Source organism: Saimiri boliviensis, chromosome 14 (assembly GCF_048565385.1).
Source record: "Saimiri boliviensis isolate mSaiBol1 chromosome 14, mSaiBol1.pri, whole genome shotgun sequence".
Lineage (NCBI taxonomy): Eukaryota > Metazoa > Chordata > Mammalia > Primates > Cebidae > Saimiri > Saimiri boliviensis.
This window is the reverse complement of record NC_133462.1, coordinates 15,322,023-15,342,219: the sequence shown is the minus strand read 5'-3', so window position 1 is coordinate 15,342,219 and position 20,197 is coordinate 15,322,023. Positions and strand designations below refer to the sequence as shown.

Genomic DNA, 20,197 nt, shown 5'->3' with positions numbered 1-20,197 from the left:
GCCTTGGTCATCTCTCCCTCCTGCCCTCTGCTTGGGGGACTCAGGGCTTCATTCCAGGGGGCACCGCGGTGACCCGGGCCATCTCAGTATTGCCTGTGGAGGCCACCCTCCACCCCTCACCCCCCACCCCCAAGTGCCTTTGCTCTGTTTTTATATGCTGAATTGGAGGTTTATTTTTTAATATATATTATCTAAGAAGAGATCTGTGTGTGTGAGGGCGGGATGGGGACTAGCATGACGTTTGGAACTCTCCGTGACTGTCTGGCGTCGACTTCCTGGGTCTGTGCCTGTGCGCCTCCCGCCAGTTGTTCATTCATTTCTTTGAACAGTTACTCCCCAGGTACTCCGCACACACACTGGGTATGAGGCATCTCCCTGACACCGCCCTCCAGCTCCCACCCTGACCCCTCATGCTCAGCACTGAGCACCCCAAGTCTCTCTCTCTGTTCTTTTATTTCTGTAGTAAACTCTCTGGAGGGGACTGTCGGGATCGTGGGGAGCTGGTGGGGAGGGGGCCCCTCCTGGGTGGGGGCTGGGGGCGGGGTTATTGCTCTGAGCTCCCTCTCCCCAGGGGGGCCTAGGCAAGGGTTGGGGGGTTGTCAGGACTAGGGCCAGCACAGGGGGTTGGAGACACAGCCACACAAACACGAGGGGTACAGCACAGGGGTGGGTGGGCAGGGCAGGCTGGGCGCCATATTGCACTTTAGAAGTGGGGCCAGGTGGGGACCACCCTCAAACTGGAGCCTGGGGAGGAGGCTGGAGGCCATGTGGAGGGGAAGTGAGACCCCTATGCTGGGGTCGGGCATCAAGGGCAGACAGTCAGCCGCCCTGGTCCCTGCCTCAGCGGAATCCATCGCCCCCTACCAGCTCAGCTGCCGGTCCCCGCTTTGCCCGCCTTTGCCTTGGGGGGCACTGGGAGGCCCTCATCGCCCTCACTGTCAGAGCTGCAGCCGCTGACGTCGGTGATCTCCAGCTCCGAGTCGCTGTCCTCCTTCCCACCAAGGGCAGCCTCTGGACCCCCAGCCCCTGGCAGTGCCAAGCGGGGGGCCGCTGCCAGGCCTGAGGGGCGCTCAGGGCCCAGGCCCTCCCCTGTCGAGGCCAGCAGGGGCGTGGCTGTGGGGCCTCCCCCTGCCCCTGGTGAGGGCAGGTGGCCCAGGGAACTGGCCAGAGGGTTGGGATAGAAGTGCGGGGGGTAAAGAGAGGGAGGCAGCTTGGGGAAGGGGCCCGTGAGGTACGGGTTAAAGTTCCAGGGGTACTCAGGGAAGGCGCGGCCATAAGGACCCAGCAGGCCAGGGGGCTTGGAATAGCCGGTGGCACCTGAGGGGCACAGGGGTAGGTCAGGCTGGGGGGTCTGCCTGCCTGGGGACCAGTAAACAGGGCCGCCTCCCTGCCATATCCCACCCCATCTCCCCAAATCCCTCCCACATGGCATCTCACCCCCTCACAGCTTCCCCCAACTCCATCTCCTCCCAGTCCCCGCCACCTTGTCTTCCCGTTCCTTAGGCACCTCTGAAAGCCCTTCTTCTCCCCCCCCCATTTCCCCTCCCTCACCTCACATCCTTTTCTGGCTTTTACACACACACACACATGCATGCACACGTGCGCGCGCGCACACACACGCATCCTACAGCCTAGCCCTGGGCCCCCTTCCCCATTTCTTCTCTCATCTTTTCTTATCCTTTTCCCTTAAGCCTGCAGCTTCTCCCACCATGCCCCGAGCACCCTAGAACCTCCAGGCTCTTACCAGAGCCCAGGAATGGGAAAGGGCTGTCCAAACGCAGTTTATCTGTCTCAGAGGTGAACAGGGGTGTCCGGGTCCCTGGCTCTCCCAGGCGTGGGGCAGAGAACAGGGTCTGCAGGGTCTAGAGAGAGAGTGGGAGAAGCGGCCCTGCTCAGATGGTGCCCTCCCCAGAGTGGGCACCAAGTGCTTTGGTTCCAGGACCCCAGTACCCAGACTCACCTCAGGGGTGAGGGGAGGAGCATCTGGCCCTGGGGCCCCCCCAAAGGGACTGGGGGTCAGCAAGAGTGGGGAGCCGGTGGCAGCTGCCGCCACGTCCAGCAGCGGGTAATTGACAAGCACGACTTTGCTAAAGTTGAACTTGTAGGTGAACCTCTTCCCTTTGGTCTTGTGAAGAATCCGCTTGTTATAGTAGTAACTGTGGGGAGAGCAGGTGGTGCTGGGAGGCCCAGGGGGAGCTGTAGGGCGGGGTCTGGGTTTCTTAATGCGTGCAGTCCCAGGCATGGTGCACAGAGCACTAGAACTTGGGGAAACAGGCTCACAGAAGTCCCTTAACCTTCTCACAGGACAAGGAAGGGATGAGGCAGGAGTGGGGACCCTGCCCTTCGAGACTCCAAAGCCCAGGTTTAGGGATTCTTCCTCCCACCTCCCTTCCACTCACAAGCCCAGGTTTAGGGGTCCTTCCTTTCACCTCCCTCCCACTCACAAGTAGCTATGGTGGTTACTCATGCACAGCTCGGAGCCTTGGTGGGATCCAGCAGGAAACCCCCAGGATGCAGAGGGGGCACCAGAAGGGCAGTAGGGGGAAGGGGGTAAGGTGGCATCCAGACCCCAGCCCGTCCTTACCGCAGGGCCCGGCTCAGCTTGTCATAATTCATGTGGGGCTTGCATTTGCGAATGCCCCACAGCCGGGCCACCTCGTCGGGGTCCTTGATGACGAATTCCCCGTAGTCCCCCTGCCAGGCAATGACGCCCTGGTACTCCTCCTTCTGCAGCAGCTCCAGGATAAAGTGCCACAGCTGAATCTGCCTCGAGCCAGGGGACGACTCTGGCTTGTAGGCCCAATCCGGGAAGGCAAACCCTGGGGATGGGAGGCAGGGAGTGGCCTGGGGTCCTGGGCTCTGAGTCCTGCTGGACTCAGTCACCTGGGAGGCATCTGGTTCTCCTCCAGCCTCAGGCATCTTTGGGGACCTGGTTTCCACTCTCCAAACCTCCTCCCCTGGTGTCTGGTCCCCAAATCATCCAAATAGGGGCTAGAACCCAGTCATCCAGGGGCCCTAGGTTGGTACCAGTCTGGTCCCCTACCTTGGCACAGCTCCCCCAGGCTCAGCATCGGGGAGTGGAGTTGGGAGGGACCGGCTTCCTGCTTTCATGACAGTGGGGAGGAATGGAAGGGGTGCTCCTCCACAGCATTAGTCCTCCGACTGCCCCCAGCCAGCCCCGGAAGGTCTCTGGTCTCTCCTGCACCCTATAATGCCCCCAGCTCCTGCTGTCTCTGTTCCCCATTCCCTATCCCCTGCTCCCCTTTTTGGCATTCCCCAGAGCCCCCCACTGACACACCCTGGCATATCCAGGCTGGGGCTGTGTGCATGTGTGCACCTGCCGATGTTTTTGTACCTTTCCTGTCCCTGTGTCCCCCCCATCCCATATCCATGCCCATGTCCATCCAAAAGCAGTCCAGAACAGGGTGTGTGTACATGCACACATACTCACCGATGCCCACGGAATACATGTCACACACACATCAGTTCACACAACACACAGCCACACTGGGTAACAGGCACAGCAGAGTGCCATATGCACTGGGGGCTGCCAAGGCTGGCATGACAGACACAGACTGCCCAAGACTCAAGGTCACATCATCTCAACAACCCCAAGGGTGCACACCCGTCACAGCACACAGTTACACATCTCAGGACTGGGACCTAATAACAACTGCGTGACACACACAGGACCACAAAGGCCCAAAGAACATACTGTTGGGCCGGGCGCGGTGGCTCAAGCCTGTAATCCCAGCACTTTGGGAGGCCGAGGCGGGTGGATCACGAGGTCAAGAGATCGAGACCATCCTGGTCAACATGGTGAAACCCCGTCTCTACTAAAAATACAAAAAATTAGCTGGGCATGGTGGCGCGTGCCTGTAATCCCAGCTACTCAGGAGGCTGAGGCAGGAGAATTGCCTGAACCCAGGAGGCGGAGGTTGCGGTGAGCCGAGATCGTGCCATTGCACTCCAGCCTGGGTAACGAGCAAAAATCCATCTAAACCACACACACACTGCACAATGGAAGCAGTGAACACACCACAAGATGCCCATGTCCCCAGACAGCCCAACAGTCACACACAGGGTGACAGCGTGTCAGCAGAGCAACTTCCCAAACCCACACACAGCGGTGCCCACGCATCAGCCCTGACACCCACGGCTCACTCAGCATGACGTCTTGCATACAGAGCGGGGTACTCCACTGTCCACATACCCTCAGGAACTGGGCACACTGAAATCTCACCCCCCGCCGCCATGCAGAAGGCCCCAGGTCATGGGTCCAAGTTCTGTACTCCTGTGCTACCTCTTCTGCTCCCTACCCACGCCTGAGACCCCAGACCCAGGCATGAAAACAGAAGGCAGATTGAGTCCATAAAAAGCGGCAGTGCAGGAAGGGAGGGTGGCGTGGGCCAGGGCAGGGGAGACCACCAGCATCGCTGTGTCTACTTGCTGTGTGATTACTGGCAGGTCCTTGCCCTCTCTGGCTTAGAACTTCAGAGGTGGGAGGCAAGGGGGTGCAGGGTCCTGCCCAGGCTGCCACATATGTAAAAGTGGGTGCTCATGCCTCCCGGCCTGAAAGCTAAGGAGCTCCAGGCAGTTTCCTCCTTGAGGGAGAATTTTTATCTTAATTCCTTTTTGGGTCTTTCTCACCTCCAGTGACGGGGCTGGATCCAGACTCCAGCTCTGACCCATTCCACACCCAGAACACGTCCTGCTGGGGAGGCAGCTGTATCACAGACACACCCACAGGACCCCAAGGTGACAACAGGACACCCCACCCGAATACACCACCTGTCCTCCGATGCACACTCTCAATGTGTCATACCTACGAGGCACAGGCACAGCTAGAGAGAGGACCCCCAGACTCAGTAGGCAGACACACATATGTGACAAACGCCCAGAATTCACTGATGCACACACAGACCCTGCGCTGAAAACCAGACACAGCCCCCAACACAGAAGCCCAGGGACGCATCCCCCACACAACCCCAAATGCACCAAGACATCACTGGGAATGCCACACACCATGAGACTGACTTCGAGAAACAGGCAAAGGCTCCTCACCCAACTCCGGCAGAGGCAGGGTCCATGAGCTGACAGACACCCCCATCCCAAAATGCAGGCACGCCCAGCCCAGAGACACTCAGCCTCAGATGTGCAGGTACAAGCAAATACACAAGCTCACACAAAGGCTTTGCAGACATATTTTCCCAGTGTGACCCCTTCTAGAAACACAAGTGTGACACAGGGACACACTAAAATGAGACCCCAAATAACCAAGCACAGAGTTTCTCTCTCACACACACACACACACACATGCACACGCGCACACACATCCCTGCTGCTGCACACCGGCACACTGGCGTGGTGTCTTACTTGAGCTCGAATGCATATCCAAGCCAGCCTCACTGTCCAGCCCCAAACTGCAACCCTCCACTCTGAGCAAGCTGCCCTCTCTCCCAGGGCTCTGGCTGGCCAGGTCACGCCTGCACGTCCCTCTGATCGGGCACTGCCGTCTGTCCATCTGTCCATCCATGCCTGGCCTAGTGCCCCTCCAGCCCAGTCCCTGCTTACTCCCCCCGCAGGTCCTGAGTGGGAGCAGGCTGAGATATGCGTGTAAGGGATGTCCCTCAGTCACCTCTGCACCTCGTCCACCCTCCAGAAGACCCGCATGTCCCAGCAGGCAGGTGGCAGGGGAATCTGGCTGCGAAGTTTTTAGCCAAGTTTCTCAGGAAGGGGTTTGATTTGGGAGACTGACCAAGACCAAGAGAGGAGGACTCACAGACTAGAGTGAGACGTGGAGACACAGAGAGAAGCGGGGTATGGCTCACTGGGGAGGCCTGAGGGCTGGGGGAAGGGTCGGGAGGTCTGGGCCAGTTACCGGGGGTCCAGAGAGCCGGCAGGGCGGGCGGGGCGAAGAGAAGGTCGGAGACGCAGCTACAGTCCATGGCGGAGCCGGCCCTGCAGAGGCCGGAAGGGACACACGGGGACGAGGTGGGCAGGAGAGACAGACACAGGTCAGCCAGCAGGGTGCTGCCCGGAGCCTCCCCTCTCCCAGGTCCCCACCCCAGCCCTCCGCCCTCCCCGGCAATCCCTCCTGCCCGCTCCCTTCCGCAGGCTCTGCTGTGTCCCCGGCCAGCCGCTCCCGGCGGCCCCTTCCTTCCCTCCCAGCCTCTCCTCCCGCAGCCTCCTCCTCACTCGATGCCTCCATCACTAACCACGCCGCTCCCAGCCTCCCTCCCCGCTCCCCGCCACTCGCTCCCGCTCTCACACTCGCGGGCTCTCTCGCCTGCCCGCGCCCCGCACCGTCTCTGCTGCCGTCTCCCATCCCGGTCTCCTGCCTGACCTCCCGGGCCGGTCGGTCCCTGCGTTTCTGGGTCTCCCTCTGTCTTTCTCTATCTGCCCAGATTTACCTTGCTCCGAAACTTGCCCCCACGCCCGCCCTGCCCAGAGGACCCCAGACAGGCTCTTCCAGCCTAGGCGCAGCCCCAACCTGCTGCGGCCCCTGACGGGCTGGAGGGGGCAGGCCTGGCACCCCCTCCTCCAGTCTCCTACCCCACAGGGCGGCCCCCAGTGCCCTGCAGGAGGCCTCCACAGACCCCAGACCTGCTGCTCACCCTGAAGAACCCTTCCCCTGGCATCTGCCTCCCCTGTCAGGCCCTCTCCCTCAGACACTCCCTCTCCCTAGATACCTTACGCCCCTAAGATACTCCATCCCCTCCTCATTCCAGCTGCCCCTCCACACCCACACCCACGGAATCCGCTCCCTCTCACACCCCGCTGCAGACACACGCTGCCCTCGCGCTCCCAAGACCCCTCCCGTCAGGCACTTCAGCCCCTCACTGCCACCCTCAGACCCCACCTCTGGAGCACCTTCTTCCTGGAGACGCCCCAGATGCTCTCAACCCACTCCTCTGATACCCTGATACTCCCCATGGCTCCCATGCCCCCCCAGACATCTCTCAGACCCCAGCAGCCTGCACTGTTCCCGTCAGCCCCGCCTACCCACTGGACCAGACTTTTCAGATACCCCAAGTTGCTTCAGACTCGCCAGGTCCCCCCACAGAGGCCCAAGCCCCAGATGCCCCCCACCTCCCATCTGCCTCCTGGAGCCTCCCCAGTCCCAAGCCCCCTCTGTTCCCACACCTGTCTCCCCTTCTTTCTCCATCTGCCCCCTGTCTCTCGATATCTCTCCCTCTCCATCTCTGTCTCTCCCCTTCACTTAGTCTCTTCTCCCTTCCCTGCCTCCCCCCACCATCTCGCTTCCATTTCTGTCTCTCTCCTCCACCTAAGGGTTCTCTCTCCCCACCTCACTGCCCTCTCCCCCTCTCTCCATCTCTCCCTCCACCACTCAGTCTCTTCTGTGTTTCTCCGTCTCCCACCCCCGCCTCTTTTCTGTCTCTCCCTTTCCAGTGTGTCCATCTCTGTCTCCCTACGACTTTCTCCCCATCTCTGCGATCCGTCTCTCCCTCCCTTTCCACCGTCCGTCTCTCCCTCCCTTTGTACCATCTCTGTCTCTCCCTCCTCCACCACCATCTCTGTCTGTCTGTCCCTCCTCTTGTACCATCTCTGTCTCTCCCTCCCTTTCTCCCGTCCCTGCCCCCACCCTGTCCTGTCCCGTCCCGCGTTTCTCCGGCAGCCCCGCTCCTCCACACCTCTCCCCCACCCATCGCTCTCCCACCTCCCGCACTCTCTGCCTCTCAGGGTCCCCCTCCTTCCTCCCCCCACCCCCACCCCCTATTGGCCCCTCTCATTTCCGTGTTGGTTTTGATTTCTCTTCCCTATGCTTTCAACTCCCCGCCGCCTCCTCCGGACACGTTATAACGAGGAGCCGTGGGATCGGCGCTCCGGGCCCTGCTCCCACGCTCCCCCCGCCGTGTCTCACTCGCGTCTCTGCCATCTCGTGGTCTCTGTGGCCACTTCTCCCCATCTCTGTGCCCAGCCTTGGTCCTGTGTCAGGCCCCACAGGGACCTGGACCCCCCGACCCATGCCCACCACCTCTGCTGCCCTGTCCCTCCCATCCGAGTACCCCCGTCTCTGTGTCCCCACATCTCTGGGTCTCTGCATGGCTCTGTTTTGATGTCTAGAGTCTTCACACCCCTGTCTCTGTCTCCACCTCCTCCTCACATCCCTGCCCTGTCCCCATGTCCCCATCTGTCCCCTCATCTGTCTCTGTCTCCATGTCTCCCTGTCTCTGTGTCTCTGTCTCCATGTCTCTCGGTCTCCGTGTCTCTGTCTCCATGTCTCCGGGTCTCTGTCTCCATGTCTCCATCTCTTTGTCTCTGTCTCTGTTTCCATCCGGTGTCCGTCTCTTGGGGTCCCTTTGATCTCGCCCTGCCCCTGGCGCCCCCCTGGCCCCATTGATCGCTGATCGACCGATGGAGGGAGCGCGGCCTGCGGGGCCTGGGGCTGCAGGGCCAAGCAGGACCTGGCAGGACAGCCGGACAGATGGACAAACGGCCCCAGCCCCAGTGGCTGTGGAGGGGGAGCAGCCACAACCCCCGCCCCTCCCCGCCGGCCGGCACGGTGCGGATGGGGACTCCAGGCAAGCTTTAATTTTTAATTTTATTTTGCTTCCTCCACCCCCCCTTCGCCCCCCATCCCTACCGCCCGCAGCCATGGCACCGAATGTGTGTGCGCATGTGAGCGAAGCAGTGTGCAGAGGCGCTGGGCAGGCGAGGGCCCTCCTCCCTTCTCTCCCTGCCAAGCACAACCACCCAGACCCACACACCAGCCCAGGCACGCACACCACCACATCCCACACAGCACACATCGCACAGACGTACACCAGCACCCCCCACACACCACTGTCCCACACAACACATCACATAGACACACACCTACAAAGAGACACACACCACCGCTGCCATACACAACCCACTTCACACAGATGCATGTTGGTAAAGTCCCACACAACACATCATAGACATACACGAACAGTGACACCACTACTGCCACAAACAACCCACATCACACAGATGCATGTGTCAGCACAGTCCCACCAACACTGTCACAGTCACACACACATCAGAAAAGTCACAGACACACAGAAACACACACAATTTTACAGATAGATACACACCAATTCAATCTCACACAGAAACAAAGACATGTAATCACAAATCCTAGACATGCTATGCAGACACATAATCAGACACCGAGCCTCGCAATCAAATACAGAAACCCAGATCCCTGAGCACACAGTGACAGACAGCAGCACACAGAAAGACACACAGTCACACAGACAAGCACCACCAACCCTTGAGTGCATACATGTGCACTTGGTCAGGCATGGAGCCATAGAGGTACACACACCAGCGCCAACCCAGACAGCCAATGCACACGGCCACACACACCCATTCACAGACAGTCAAAATCACACACACACACACCAAGATCATGGTCCCAAACATACGACAGACGCACAGCGGCCCCTGCAGAGGTACACCCAGACACACTCAAAACCCAGTTGGGGTAGGGGTGGGCACTCAGAGGTGACCCCAACCCAAGCCCCTGCCACTCCTGCTGGCTGCCACATGTCCCCATCTGCCTGCCTGTCCCTCATCTGTGGACTTCCCGAGCGTGTGTCTGTATGGGTGCCTGTGTGTGGGTATGTGACACGTGCCCTTATCTCAGACCTGCTTCTGTGGCTGTCTCTCAAGACACAGGTCTCCCGGTCTCTCTCAGCTCCTTTGGGTGTCGGTGTCTCTTTCTCTCTTTCTGTCTCTATCACTGAGGGTCTTTGCTGCTCATCTCGGCCTGCCTCTCGCTCTATCTCCATCTATGAGTGTCTCTGTTTCCCCCGTCTCTGTCTCTGGCCGTCTCTCTCTATCTCTGTGCCTCTCCATCTCTGGGCTCTCTGTCATCTCTCTCTGCCTCTGTCTCCTAACCCCCGATCACCCCGGCCCCCTGGGCTGGGGTTTAACCAGTTGTTTTGATTTCTCTAAGCTGCACCGGCTGCCTCCGGAGCCGCCTCGGGCCTCGCACCCCCCCACCAGCCCCTTCATCCCTCACCCAGGCCCCCCCATCCCCACCTCCCCTTAACACAATCTGCACAAGTGGAATGAAAATTGATTTTTTTTTTAAATTTCATATCTTCTCCGGGGCTCTGTCTAAAGAGGAGAGAGACGCGGCCCAAGACCCTTCTCCCACTGCCACCCCCGCGTGCACACACCATGCCCAATGCGCGCGTACACACACACACACACACACCCCAACTGCACCTACCCATGGCCACACATTCAGGTACAATCTGGGGACATATCCCTCCTTATGTCACACGCCCACATAGGACACATCTGTGCACACAGGAGAGATCCACAGTGACACCCACCAGTAGGCACATACACACCACGCACATCCCCAGCCAGGGGCCTGCTGCCCAGCCCACCCATCTGTCGCCATACAAATGAGCCCCCGACACCCTGTCCCATCTGGGTGCACAAAGCTGGCTCCCTGCGGTCACACACTGTGCGTGCTCACACACCTGTCCATCCAGATTAGGCATCCATGGGTACACAGAGCAGGCTCAGGGGCTGGCCCTTGACAGAAGACCCTGTGCATAGGCAAGGTTCAGGGGTGATGTGGGGTTTCCTGCATGGATGTGCCCCCCTCATCCTGGATGCCACCCCTATTCCCACCCTGCCCACATAAACCAAATGCTCTGGCCTGACCCTGGTTAGGGATGCCTTTGTGCCTGGGGTATACACACACCCTACACGTATACACCATATATACACCACACATACCACATATGCACACCACATACACACCATATATACACCCCTCCACAAACACACCACACACACACCTAATCACATATACCAGATACACAGTATACACTACACACACCATACACACACACGACACATACCACATACACACATCACACACGCACCCCACACACATCACACCCCACAAATACCACATGCATCACACACCACACACACCACACACACACCACACATTGCATATACACTCATACACACATCACTGCCCCACACCACACACACTACATACAATACCCATCAGACATACCACACACACCACATACACACATACCACACACACCACGCACACACCACACAATGCATACACAGCACACATACATCACTATCCTTGACACCACACACTACATACAATACTGATCAGACATACCACACACACCACACACACCACGCACACACTGCATACACAGCACACATACATCACTATCCCTCACACCACACACACTACATAGAATACCCATCAGACATACCACACACACCACATACACACCACACACACACCACATACACACCACACACACACCATACATACACCACACCACACATTGCATACACAGCACACAATCACTATCCCTCACACTACACACACCTACGTACACTACCCATCACAGATATACACACACTGCATATCCACACCACACACACACCCCACATACACTACCCGTTACACACATACACAACACCCACTACACACATTAAACACACCCCATACACTACTCACCATACACATGCACACCACACACCCTACACATACACACATATCACACTACACACATCACATACCATACCAGATGCCATACATCACACCACATACACAACACATACTGCATACACACACATCACACCACATGCCACACATGTAACACATATACCACACTCAGACACCACACGACACACACCACACACATCACACCACATGCCACACACGTAACACATATACCACACTCAGACACCACACGACACACACCACACACATCACCCACATGCTACACACCACACTCACACAACCACTCACAGCTTACTACTTCTCTCAGTACCACACAGTGTAATCCCCCATGGACACACACAAAACCAGTCACCCCTAACACACAGACCCACAGAAAACACACAGAAGCACACACAGTGACACCATACACAATTTGGTGTTCACACAGCATCACAGAACCACAACCTTACACACAGACCTGGGCACAAGTTCACACAAGTTGCAGACACATGCACTATCCAACAGCCACACAGAAACATGCAACCACACAAACATACACAATCAAACATACACAATCAGTCATCAGGGCTCTTTAGGGCTGGACACACAGTACCACTTGCTCAGGTGTTATGAACCAACACTCAAGCTGGTGCATTCAGCCCGGCAAATCACGTGTGCACACATGTGCACACACACACACCCATATCTGAGCCCAGACCACACACGTGCACATACACACCCCCACATCTGAACCCAGGCCGCACACGTGCCCACACACACACCCATATCTGAGCCCAGACTGCACATGTGCACACACATACACCCATATCTGAACCCAGACCGAACACATGGACACAAACACCCCCCCATACCTGAGCCCCGACTCAGACACAAGCCCATAGGCTCAGAGACACCACCGTAACCCCTTAACACCAACACAGCACCACACAAAACACACAGCTGGTCTCTGACACAGATTTTGGGGGCTCTTCCTCAGCTTCATCCCTCACACCCACACTCACAGCCCAGCCGCTGGGGGTCCTCTCGGGGTTGCACACGCTCGGTCCTTCTACCCTGTTTCTCTGGCACTGAGCCTCCTCTTCTTGCCCCTCAGAGCTGTCCCAGGTTGTGGGGGCCCTCCATGCACAGCCACACCATGAGAGAACCCCAGACACAGCACAACTCTAGAGCTTTGGACAGTCACACCAGACACAGCTGAGCAACACACACACGTCACACAGACATGACATGCTCACAGACATGACACATGTGGCTCACTCAGCTCCCACACTTAGCCACCTGTGCCCAGGAGCCAGGAGCACACACGTCTACACAGGTCACATTCACATATGCTGTGACGCAAGCCACACAGTCACACTTGTGCGCGCACGTGCACACACACATGCACACACACATGCACACACACATGCACACACACTGTCTTCGGCCTCGATTGCGCAGGATGCACAGAGGGACAGAATGGCAGACAGACAGGGCACGGGCTCCCCAGGCTGGGGACGGTATGTCTGTGTCTGTGACCCCCTCTTGCTTGAGAAGTGGAGAGGCTCCAGGCCAGAGATGGAGAGGACTGTGGGGGCAGGCAGGGTTGGAGACCCGCACCCTCCTCCCTCTGTCTCTCCTTCTCTGTCTCCTCTGTGTGTCTCTCTGCATCTGTGTCTCTCTCCCTCAGTCTCAGTTTCTGCACAACGTCCCTGGGGCTGCGGACAGCACTCCAAACGGTATCAGTTGGGGGGTGGTGAGGGAGCGTCCCTGGGGAGGTGGGAGCCGCAGTGCCACGCACCCCGCCTACCAAACAGCTCTGTGGGAGGGGAGAGGGAGGGCGGAGGCGCTACCGCGCAGGCAGAGGGAGCTCGGGCTGCTCCCGGACCCTGCCAGCGGATCCCCCCTCCCCTCGGAGACCCTCAGAGAGATGGAGGAGCTGGAGACTGGGGTGGTGGGCACAGAACTGGGGAGACATGTGGGGAGGGAGAGAGACCTTGGGGGTGGAGAGTGATACCAGGGAGAACAGAGAGGAAGGGGGAGCAAGACAAGGAGAGAGATGGAGGGGGATAGGTGGGAACCCTAGAGGCAGGAGGCCCAGAGACGGAAAGAGACGCGCAAAGTCCAGGGACAGTCCCGTAGGAAGCGAGCCTGGGAGCCACATGCACACGCAGAGAGAAGAGACACAGAGACAGAGACGGGCTGGGGGAGATCTGAGGTGGGGAAACGCGGCAGAAGGAGCAAACCAGAGAGGCCGAGACAAAGTAGATTAGAAAGCTGGAGGTCACGGGAGAGCGAGGGAGGGCCGCACCAGAGGAAGGAGAGGAGGGGGCAGAGATGCGGAAAATTGAGGGATTAGGGCGGAGGCAGGAGAGGGATGCAGGGAGCGCGGCCCTGGAGGTGGGAGCGGAAGGCTCAGGTGTGGGCCGAGCAGTGGGCACATCTAACGTGTGGATTTCTCATCCTCTGCCCCAGTTTGCCCTTCTTCAGTAATAAGGGGTCGGTGTCCCTTGGCCACCCTACCCCTCCTCCTCCTCACCTCTGCCAGGCCCCGCCTCACCCACACCCCAACTCCATCCTGCTCCCTATCTACCTCCTCCTGGCCCCAGCCCCAATTCCTGCCTCTTCAATTCCACAGCCGTCCCTAGCCTCACTCCACACCAGGCCCCACTTCCTAGGCTAGACCTTTGGCCCCACCCCTCTGTCAGAGTGACACACAGTAGGGAAATAAATGACTGTTACTTGGTGATACTGGAAGGGTGGGGGCAGAGAGCTGAAGTGGGGTGTGGTGCATACCAGCACCGGCTACTCAGGGAGCTGAGAGACCCAGAGAGAGCCCTTATAGATGGCAGCCACCAACAGCCAGGGCTGGGGCGTCCCCACGGAGCGTGGGGCTAGGCACTAAGAGTGTACTGAGGAAATGATGCTGAAGTGGAATCCAGATTCACTGCACTCGGCAGGAATCAGAGAGACCGAGGTAGCAGATCAAAGGGGCAGAAAGCAGACCAAGGGACAGAGATGTGGAGGGCAAAGAGACAGAGTCAGAGGGCAGGGGAGACAGGGATGGAGCAGAGAGCTGGAGGGGCAGGAGACTCCGGAGCACGCGGGGACAGGGAGTCAGATGACAAGTGGGGATGGAAATGGGGAGAAGTGGGTGACCCAGGGTCAGAGAAAAGGAGGAACAGACAAATGGGGTCAAAGACCCAGGATAGCAGAGAACTGTGGACTGGAGGCTTGGGGCCGGCCTGAGGGCTGGGGTGAGGGGCAGGGCCTGGGCGGGCTGAGGCTGGAGCTGGGTGCCGGGCCGCTGGGGATCCCACTAGGGCCGGGGTCCAGCAGGGCTGGGTGGGGGTGCTTAGGGCTCCAGGGGCATCAGGCGCGGTGCTAATTCAGCGCCATCGATCAGACGGGATGAGAGCAATAAATTATTGTGACAAGATGCAATCCTGGCCCGTGCACTGCCGCCGAGGCGGATCGATCCCTGTCCCCAGCCCCACACCGGGTCCCATGCCCAGGCCTGGGCTGGCGGGGATGCCTCTGCCCTCCTCTCCCTCTGTTCTTCCCCTGCACGCACTCACTCCCACTGACAGCCAGGTGAAGAGAGGGTGAAGGGCAGCCTAGGGAAGAGGCAGGAGGAGGCTGGGGGGACACGCCCTCTGACCCAGGCCTTTTGCTTCCCTCAGCACCCTATCCTCACCACCATCTGTGAGGTAGGAACTGCCATGATGGATGCCCATTTCACAGATGTGGAAACTGAGGCTCTGACAGGAAAACTAACTTGGCCAAAGTCCCACAGTGGTGAGGTGAGCCTGGATTGAATGCAGGTCAGTATGACTTGAAGCCCCCCAATATTTGTACTGTCAAGAGGACAGAGCAAGGGCCGGAGACAGAAAAGGAGAGAAGAGACAAAGACGAGACAGACACAGAGTCCAGGATGTGAAGAAATTGAGAGAGTCAGAGAGCTGTAAAGACTCTGTATGGAGAGAGACGCAGACAAAGACAACCAGAGAAACACAGAGAACAAAGAGAGACTGGGAGACAGGCGAAGACAAAAAGGCAGGGTGGGACAGAGGGGTGGAGAGGCCCGAAGCGAAGAGAGACAGATGCAGAGACAGAGGCTCAGAATCAGACAGGCAGAGATGGACAGGGGCAAGGAGATACGGGCAGGTGGTGGCAAAAGTGGAAACGGAGAAAGGAAATGAGGGTGGGCAGAAAGGAAAGGCCAGCATGCAGGGAGGGGGGTTTGGGAGGCAGGGCTGTGCTGGGAGGGGCTGTGCTGGGGGTGTGTCTGGGGAGGCAGGAGTGTGCTGGGAGGGGTCTGTGCTGGCCCTACACAGCTTGTAGGGGAGGTGGGGGCTGAGCATGTGGGATGACAGCCTTGGCCCCAGGAGTCAATGGAGGGTGAGAAAATGAGGCTGGAGTGCAGGGGAGACGGAGTTGGGAGGTAATGGAGAAGCCAGTGTCATCAAAGTCACTAGGTAGACAGATGTATCTGAAGAGAGGAGGTCACCTGAGGGGCAGATGTGGGAGGCAAGGACCCCTGGTTGGCTAGGAGGGTTCTCTGAAGTCAGACAGCCTTGATTTGACTCAAATCTCTTAACATCTACTCATTTATGGGACCTCCAAGAAGCTCAGTTTCCTTCTCTGTAAAATGGGGACAAGAGGCAAGTACCTGCCTCATGAGGGTCCTATGAGGACAAATAGACAATGGGTGTGAAGAAGTTACTGTCTGTCACAGAGACAGATGGTCGACTTGGTAATCAGGAGCTGCCACCTCCGTCATCCTCATCCTCATCTTTGCCACCAGTGTATATGGGGAGGGCAGGTGTTTGTGGTGGAACAGGTGGGGCACGTGTTACAAGCAGCTGCTACTCAGAAAGCAGTGCCTGGACCAGGTGTTTCTGATGCTCACTCAAGTCAGAGAACCTCGGACTTGCAAGGGGCTGTGCGGTGCAGGGAGCAGGTGTGGGGTAGCTGCGAACAGGCGCCACGTGTGTCTAACACTTGCTACAGGTGTTATCATGCACACGGAGGAAGGTGCTTACCCAGGGGAGAGCTCATCAAAGACACGTGCTAGGAAAGGGGACCAGAGTTTCTGGAGAGAAGCAGGCTGGGGACAGGTGTGAGAGATCTGAAGGTGTGGTGGTGACAGGCTGCAGGGACAGGTAGCCAAGGTGAATGAGGCAGTGAGAGGTGTACCGTGCATTCACGATGCTTGCAGAAGGTGCAAAGGAACTCTGGTCACATGGATGTCTGGGGGGAGTAAAAGGAGAGAGGCGGCTGGAGTGTGAGGAGCCGGGTGCATGTCTGTGGGACAGGGCCATGTCCAGGCGAAGGTCCCCCTAGACCCAGTTGAAGAGATGTGAAGCAAAGAGAGATGAAGTGGGGGTAGGCGTGGGGGTGTGGAAGCCTCGGGACCTGTTTGCTGAAGAAATGACTGAATGTGTTTACAGGACAGAGGCTTCCCAGGGTAAGCAGGTGAGGAATGGCAGGTGTATGGGGGCACTGGTGTCACCTTGTGTAGCAAAAATCACAGAGGGAAGCATGGGGAATTAGGTATGTGGGGAAAGAAGAGAAATGGACAGCCAGTACTGGCGGGGCAGGTGTGGGAAAACAGGTGTGCAGGTGAGGTGCATACCTGTGGCCAAGGACAAATTCCCTGTCCCAAACGTGTGTATATGTAAAGTGGTGTTGTGTAAAGTGAGAGGGAGAGAGAGAGTCCAACAGGGAAGCTCGGGGACAAGGGCTTGGAGGAAGGTGTGATGGCAGGGAAGGCTCTGAGGAGGGTACCAGTGTGTGGCCTGGTGATCAGGTGGTGCTTGGGGTTAGGACGCAGGTGGGGAAGGTGCTTCTGTTGAGTAACCCAAAATGACAAGTAAAAAAGACAGATATGGGGGAACTGCTGGAAGTCAGGGAGGGAATCAGGTATAGGAAGAGAGGGGTGTGGGCAGCAGGCGTGCTCTTAGGTGACCCGTGTGTGGCCAGCTCTTCTGGAAGGGCAGGTGTGGGGTGGATGAGGAGGTGCAGCACTGTCACAGAGAAGGATGGGGGAAGGCCAGGAGGCTGGGGACTGGAGGGGAAGGGTCTTACCTGAAGACACAGGTCAGCAGGTTGCAGGTGTGAGTGCTGTGTGCAAAGGAAGCAGTGTGAGTGTGAGCACGTGCCGTGAATCAGTACTGCCTGAGAGGAGGGAGAGGCGAAGCAATGTGAATTATGAAAAACAGGTGAGTTTAGAGCTTTAGGGGATAGGTGGGATGGTTCATATACAGGTAGGAAGAGGCCAGTGTAGCATGAAATGAGATCAGTGACAGGCATTCCAGTGGGAAGGGCAGATTTTAGAGAATGGTGTTACCTGGAGGGGCAGGTAAGAGGGGACATATGTCCCCCAAGAGATCAGACATCTTAAGGGCAAGTTTGAGGGGGACAAGTGTTACCTGGAGGGGCAGGTAAGAGGAAATAGGTGTTACCTCCAGGGCAATAGAAGGGAACAGGTAGGGAAGACAGGTGGTGCATGCAGGCAGGTATAAGGAGAGAGATGGTACTTGGAAGTCCAGATGTGGTGAGCTGAAGGGGGAACGTGGATGTGACAGGTGTGTTGATAGACAGGTGTGGGTGAAAGGTTAGTTACCTGAGGCCACAGGTGCGTGCAGTGTGACTCTGCCAAATGGTCTGCCGCCTCGGGGATTTCTCTCGCTCCCCTCCCTGGGGAACCGGTTCTGGCTCTTGGGTCCCTCCCATGGCTCTGGCCCTCCCTGGGGCACACAGTTAGCTCTGGGCTGGGCAAGGCCCGGCCTGGGCCTGCCGGGCAGCCAGGGCTCCTGAGGCTGCTTGGCGATGCGGAGCGCGTCTGGGCCTCGGCGGGCCAGCCGGGCGGGGGGAGCGGGCGGGGGGGCCGTTTAGCCGTGATAGATCCGCGCGCCGCTTGTCTCTTAATCTCCGGAGCGACCGATCGATTCGCTATTTCCCTTTGTTGCCAGAAAATTCGATCCTGGGCCTGGAATTAGGTCCCCGGCTTAATCTGAGCGGAAACCAGCGAGGGGGAGACAGAGACAGAGATGCTGGGAGAGACAGCGATGGAGAGATAGTAAGAGACAGAAAGAGGCAAAGAGAGAGAGAGACACACACGGAGATAAGCACAGAGATCTGGAGAGAGATAGTCTAAGAGTTGGACCCAAAGAGGAAGAGAAAGACGCTTCGAGAGACAGAGATAGACAGATCCTGGAAGAGTTGGAGGTGGACACAGAGATGCTGTGAGAGACAGAGACAGAGAGACAGCGAGAAGAGACCCAGCCAGGGGAGACATAGCAGAAGTGGCCCAGCAGGGCCCTGCCACAGTGGTTGAATGACAGACAGAAAGGGGGTCCCAGAGGGCTCCTGGCTCCACAAAGGTCAGGGCCAGGCCTGTACTCCCTGCCCCAAAGTGTGCAGACCCCAGAATTGGCTCAAATGTCCTTCCCACAGACCCCGTGACCCCTCTCAATCCAAACATACAGACTCCAGATATCCAGATCCAAATTAGCAGACCCTCAGCCTTGAACTCCAACTCCAAATCCAGGTTTCTGCCTCCCCGCCCCAAGTCCGAACTCCTGTGTGACTCCGGTCCCAGACAGCCACATCTCCAGTCCTGACTCCCAGCCCCAGTCAGCTCTCAACCTCAGATACCTAGATCTTCCGCCCCAAGTATCCAGTTTCTTGGCTCTGAGCCCCTAGGTCCCAAATATTCAAGCCCTCAGCCCTGACCTCTAAACCCCACTCAGAATCTAGCCCCAATATCCAGACTCCTCAGTCCCAAACATTCAAACCCATCTCCAGGTCGGCCACTAACCCCCGTTCCCAAATTTTCAGTCCAGTCTCTCGCAGACCCGGTCTCCGAGGCTCTCGCTCGCTCTCCCTCCCCGCCCCCAAATCTCGCACCTCTGTCCCGAGGCCGCACCCCCAGCGCTACCCGCCTCCCACCTTCCCAGAGTTGGGCGCAGCTCCACCCACCCTCCACTGCGGGAATGGGGGCGGAAGACCCCATTCACCAGCACCTCCTCGGGCTCGGAAGGCCCCGCTCCGCAGGCCTCCCGGGACCACCACCGCGCCCGCTCCCGCCCCCGCCACGGGCGGGAATCCCCGCCCCCTCCCCCTCCTCCTCCCCGCCCGTGCGCCGGCCCGCGGCGCTCACTCACTTTCTGGGCTTTGCGCATCCGCTCCAGTCCGGGGAGAAGTGTTTAAAGTTCGGATGCCGCAGCCATGGCCCCCGCGGAGTCCTGGGGAGGGGGTCTGGGGCAAGGGGCGGGGTGGGGGGATGCCCGGAGCCCCGGGGAGGCAGAGACCCAGAGGGCGCGGAGAGGGAGTCTCCGAGACGCCGGGACGCGAGAGACTAAGAGACGGAGAGACAGCCAAGGAGAGAGAGACGGGGGGACAAGAAGAGACAGGGAGGTGCAGAGAGGGAGAGAGACAGCGAGACAGACGCGCAGAGAGGGAGAGAGACAGCGAGACAGACGCGCAGAGAGCGGAGACGCGGAGAGCTGGGGCCGGAGCTCCGGGCGGGAGCGGAGCGCGGCGAGCGCGGCCGGGCGGGCGCCGGGGGCCGCTGGGCCGGTTGGGGGCGTGGAGCGGCCCTGCCTTCTGCGCCTCCTCCTCTTCCTCCTCTTCCTCCTCCTCCCTCCGCTCCTCCTCTGCGCGCCGCGCGCCTCCCGCCCTCACGGCCGCCCGGCC

General features: G+C 58.6%; 2 protein-coding genes across 5 annotated transcripts in view; one reads left to right on the top strand and one right to left on the bottom strand.

Annotated features, from left to right (window-relative positions):
• ARHGEF1 (Rho guanine nucleotide exchange factor 1) overlaps nucleotides 1-15,244 on the top strand; it is a 40,547-nt gene extending 25,303 nt beyond the window's left edge. Inside the window, exon 30 of the mRNA XM_074385594.1 lies at nucleotides 15,178-15,244. The gene's annotated coding sequence lies outside the window, so the exon portion shown is untranslated. The remainder of the gene's footprint in view (nucleotides 1-15,177) is intronic.
• Nucleotides 130-19,723, bottom strand: ERFL (ETS repressor factor like). Of its 4 annotated transcripts, XM_039466139.2 has the most exons (6): nucleotides 19,666-19,723; nucleotides 5,882-5,961; nucleotides 2,585-2,819; nucleotides 1,961-2,156; nucleotides 1,745-1,862; nucleotides 130-1,317 (listed from the first exon to the last, which is right to left on the bottom strand). In XM_039466139.2, the coding sequence occupies exons 2-6, from the start codon at nucleotides 5,946-5,948 to the stop codon at nucleotides 869-871; spliced, it is 1,065 nt and encodes a 354-aa protein (XP_039322073.1). In that variant the 5' UTR covers nucleotides 5,949-5,961; nucleotides 19,666-19,723; the 3' UTR covers nucleotides 130-868. The 4 variants fall into 4 exon arrangements, with proteins under 4 accessions (XP_039322073.1, XP_074241722.1, XP_039322072.1 ...); XM_074385621.1 differs by having other exon boundaries at nucleotides 1,745-2,156; XM_039466138.2 differs by lacking the exons at nucleotides 5,882-5,961; nucleotides 19,666-19,723 and having other exon boundaries at nucleotides 2,585-3,219.
• Between the last annotated feature and the right edge of the window lie 474 nt (nucleotides 19,724-20,197).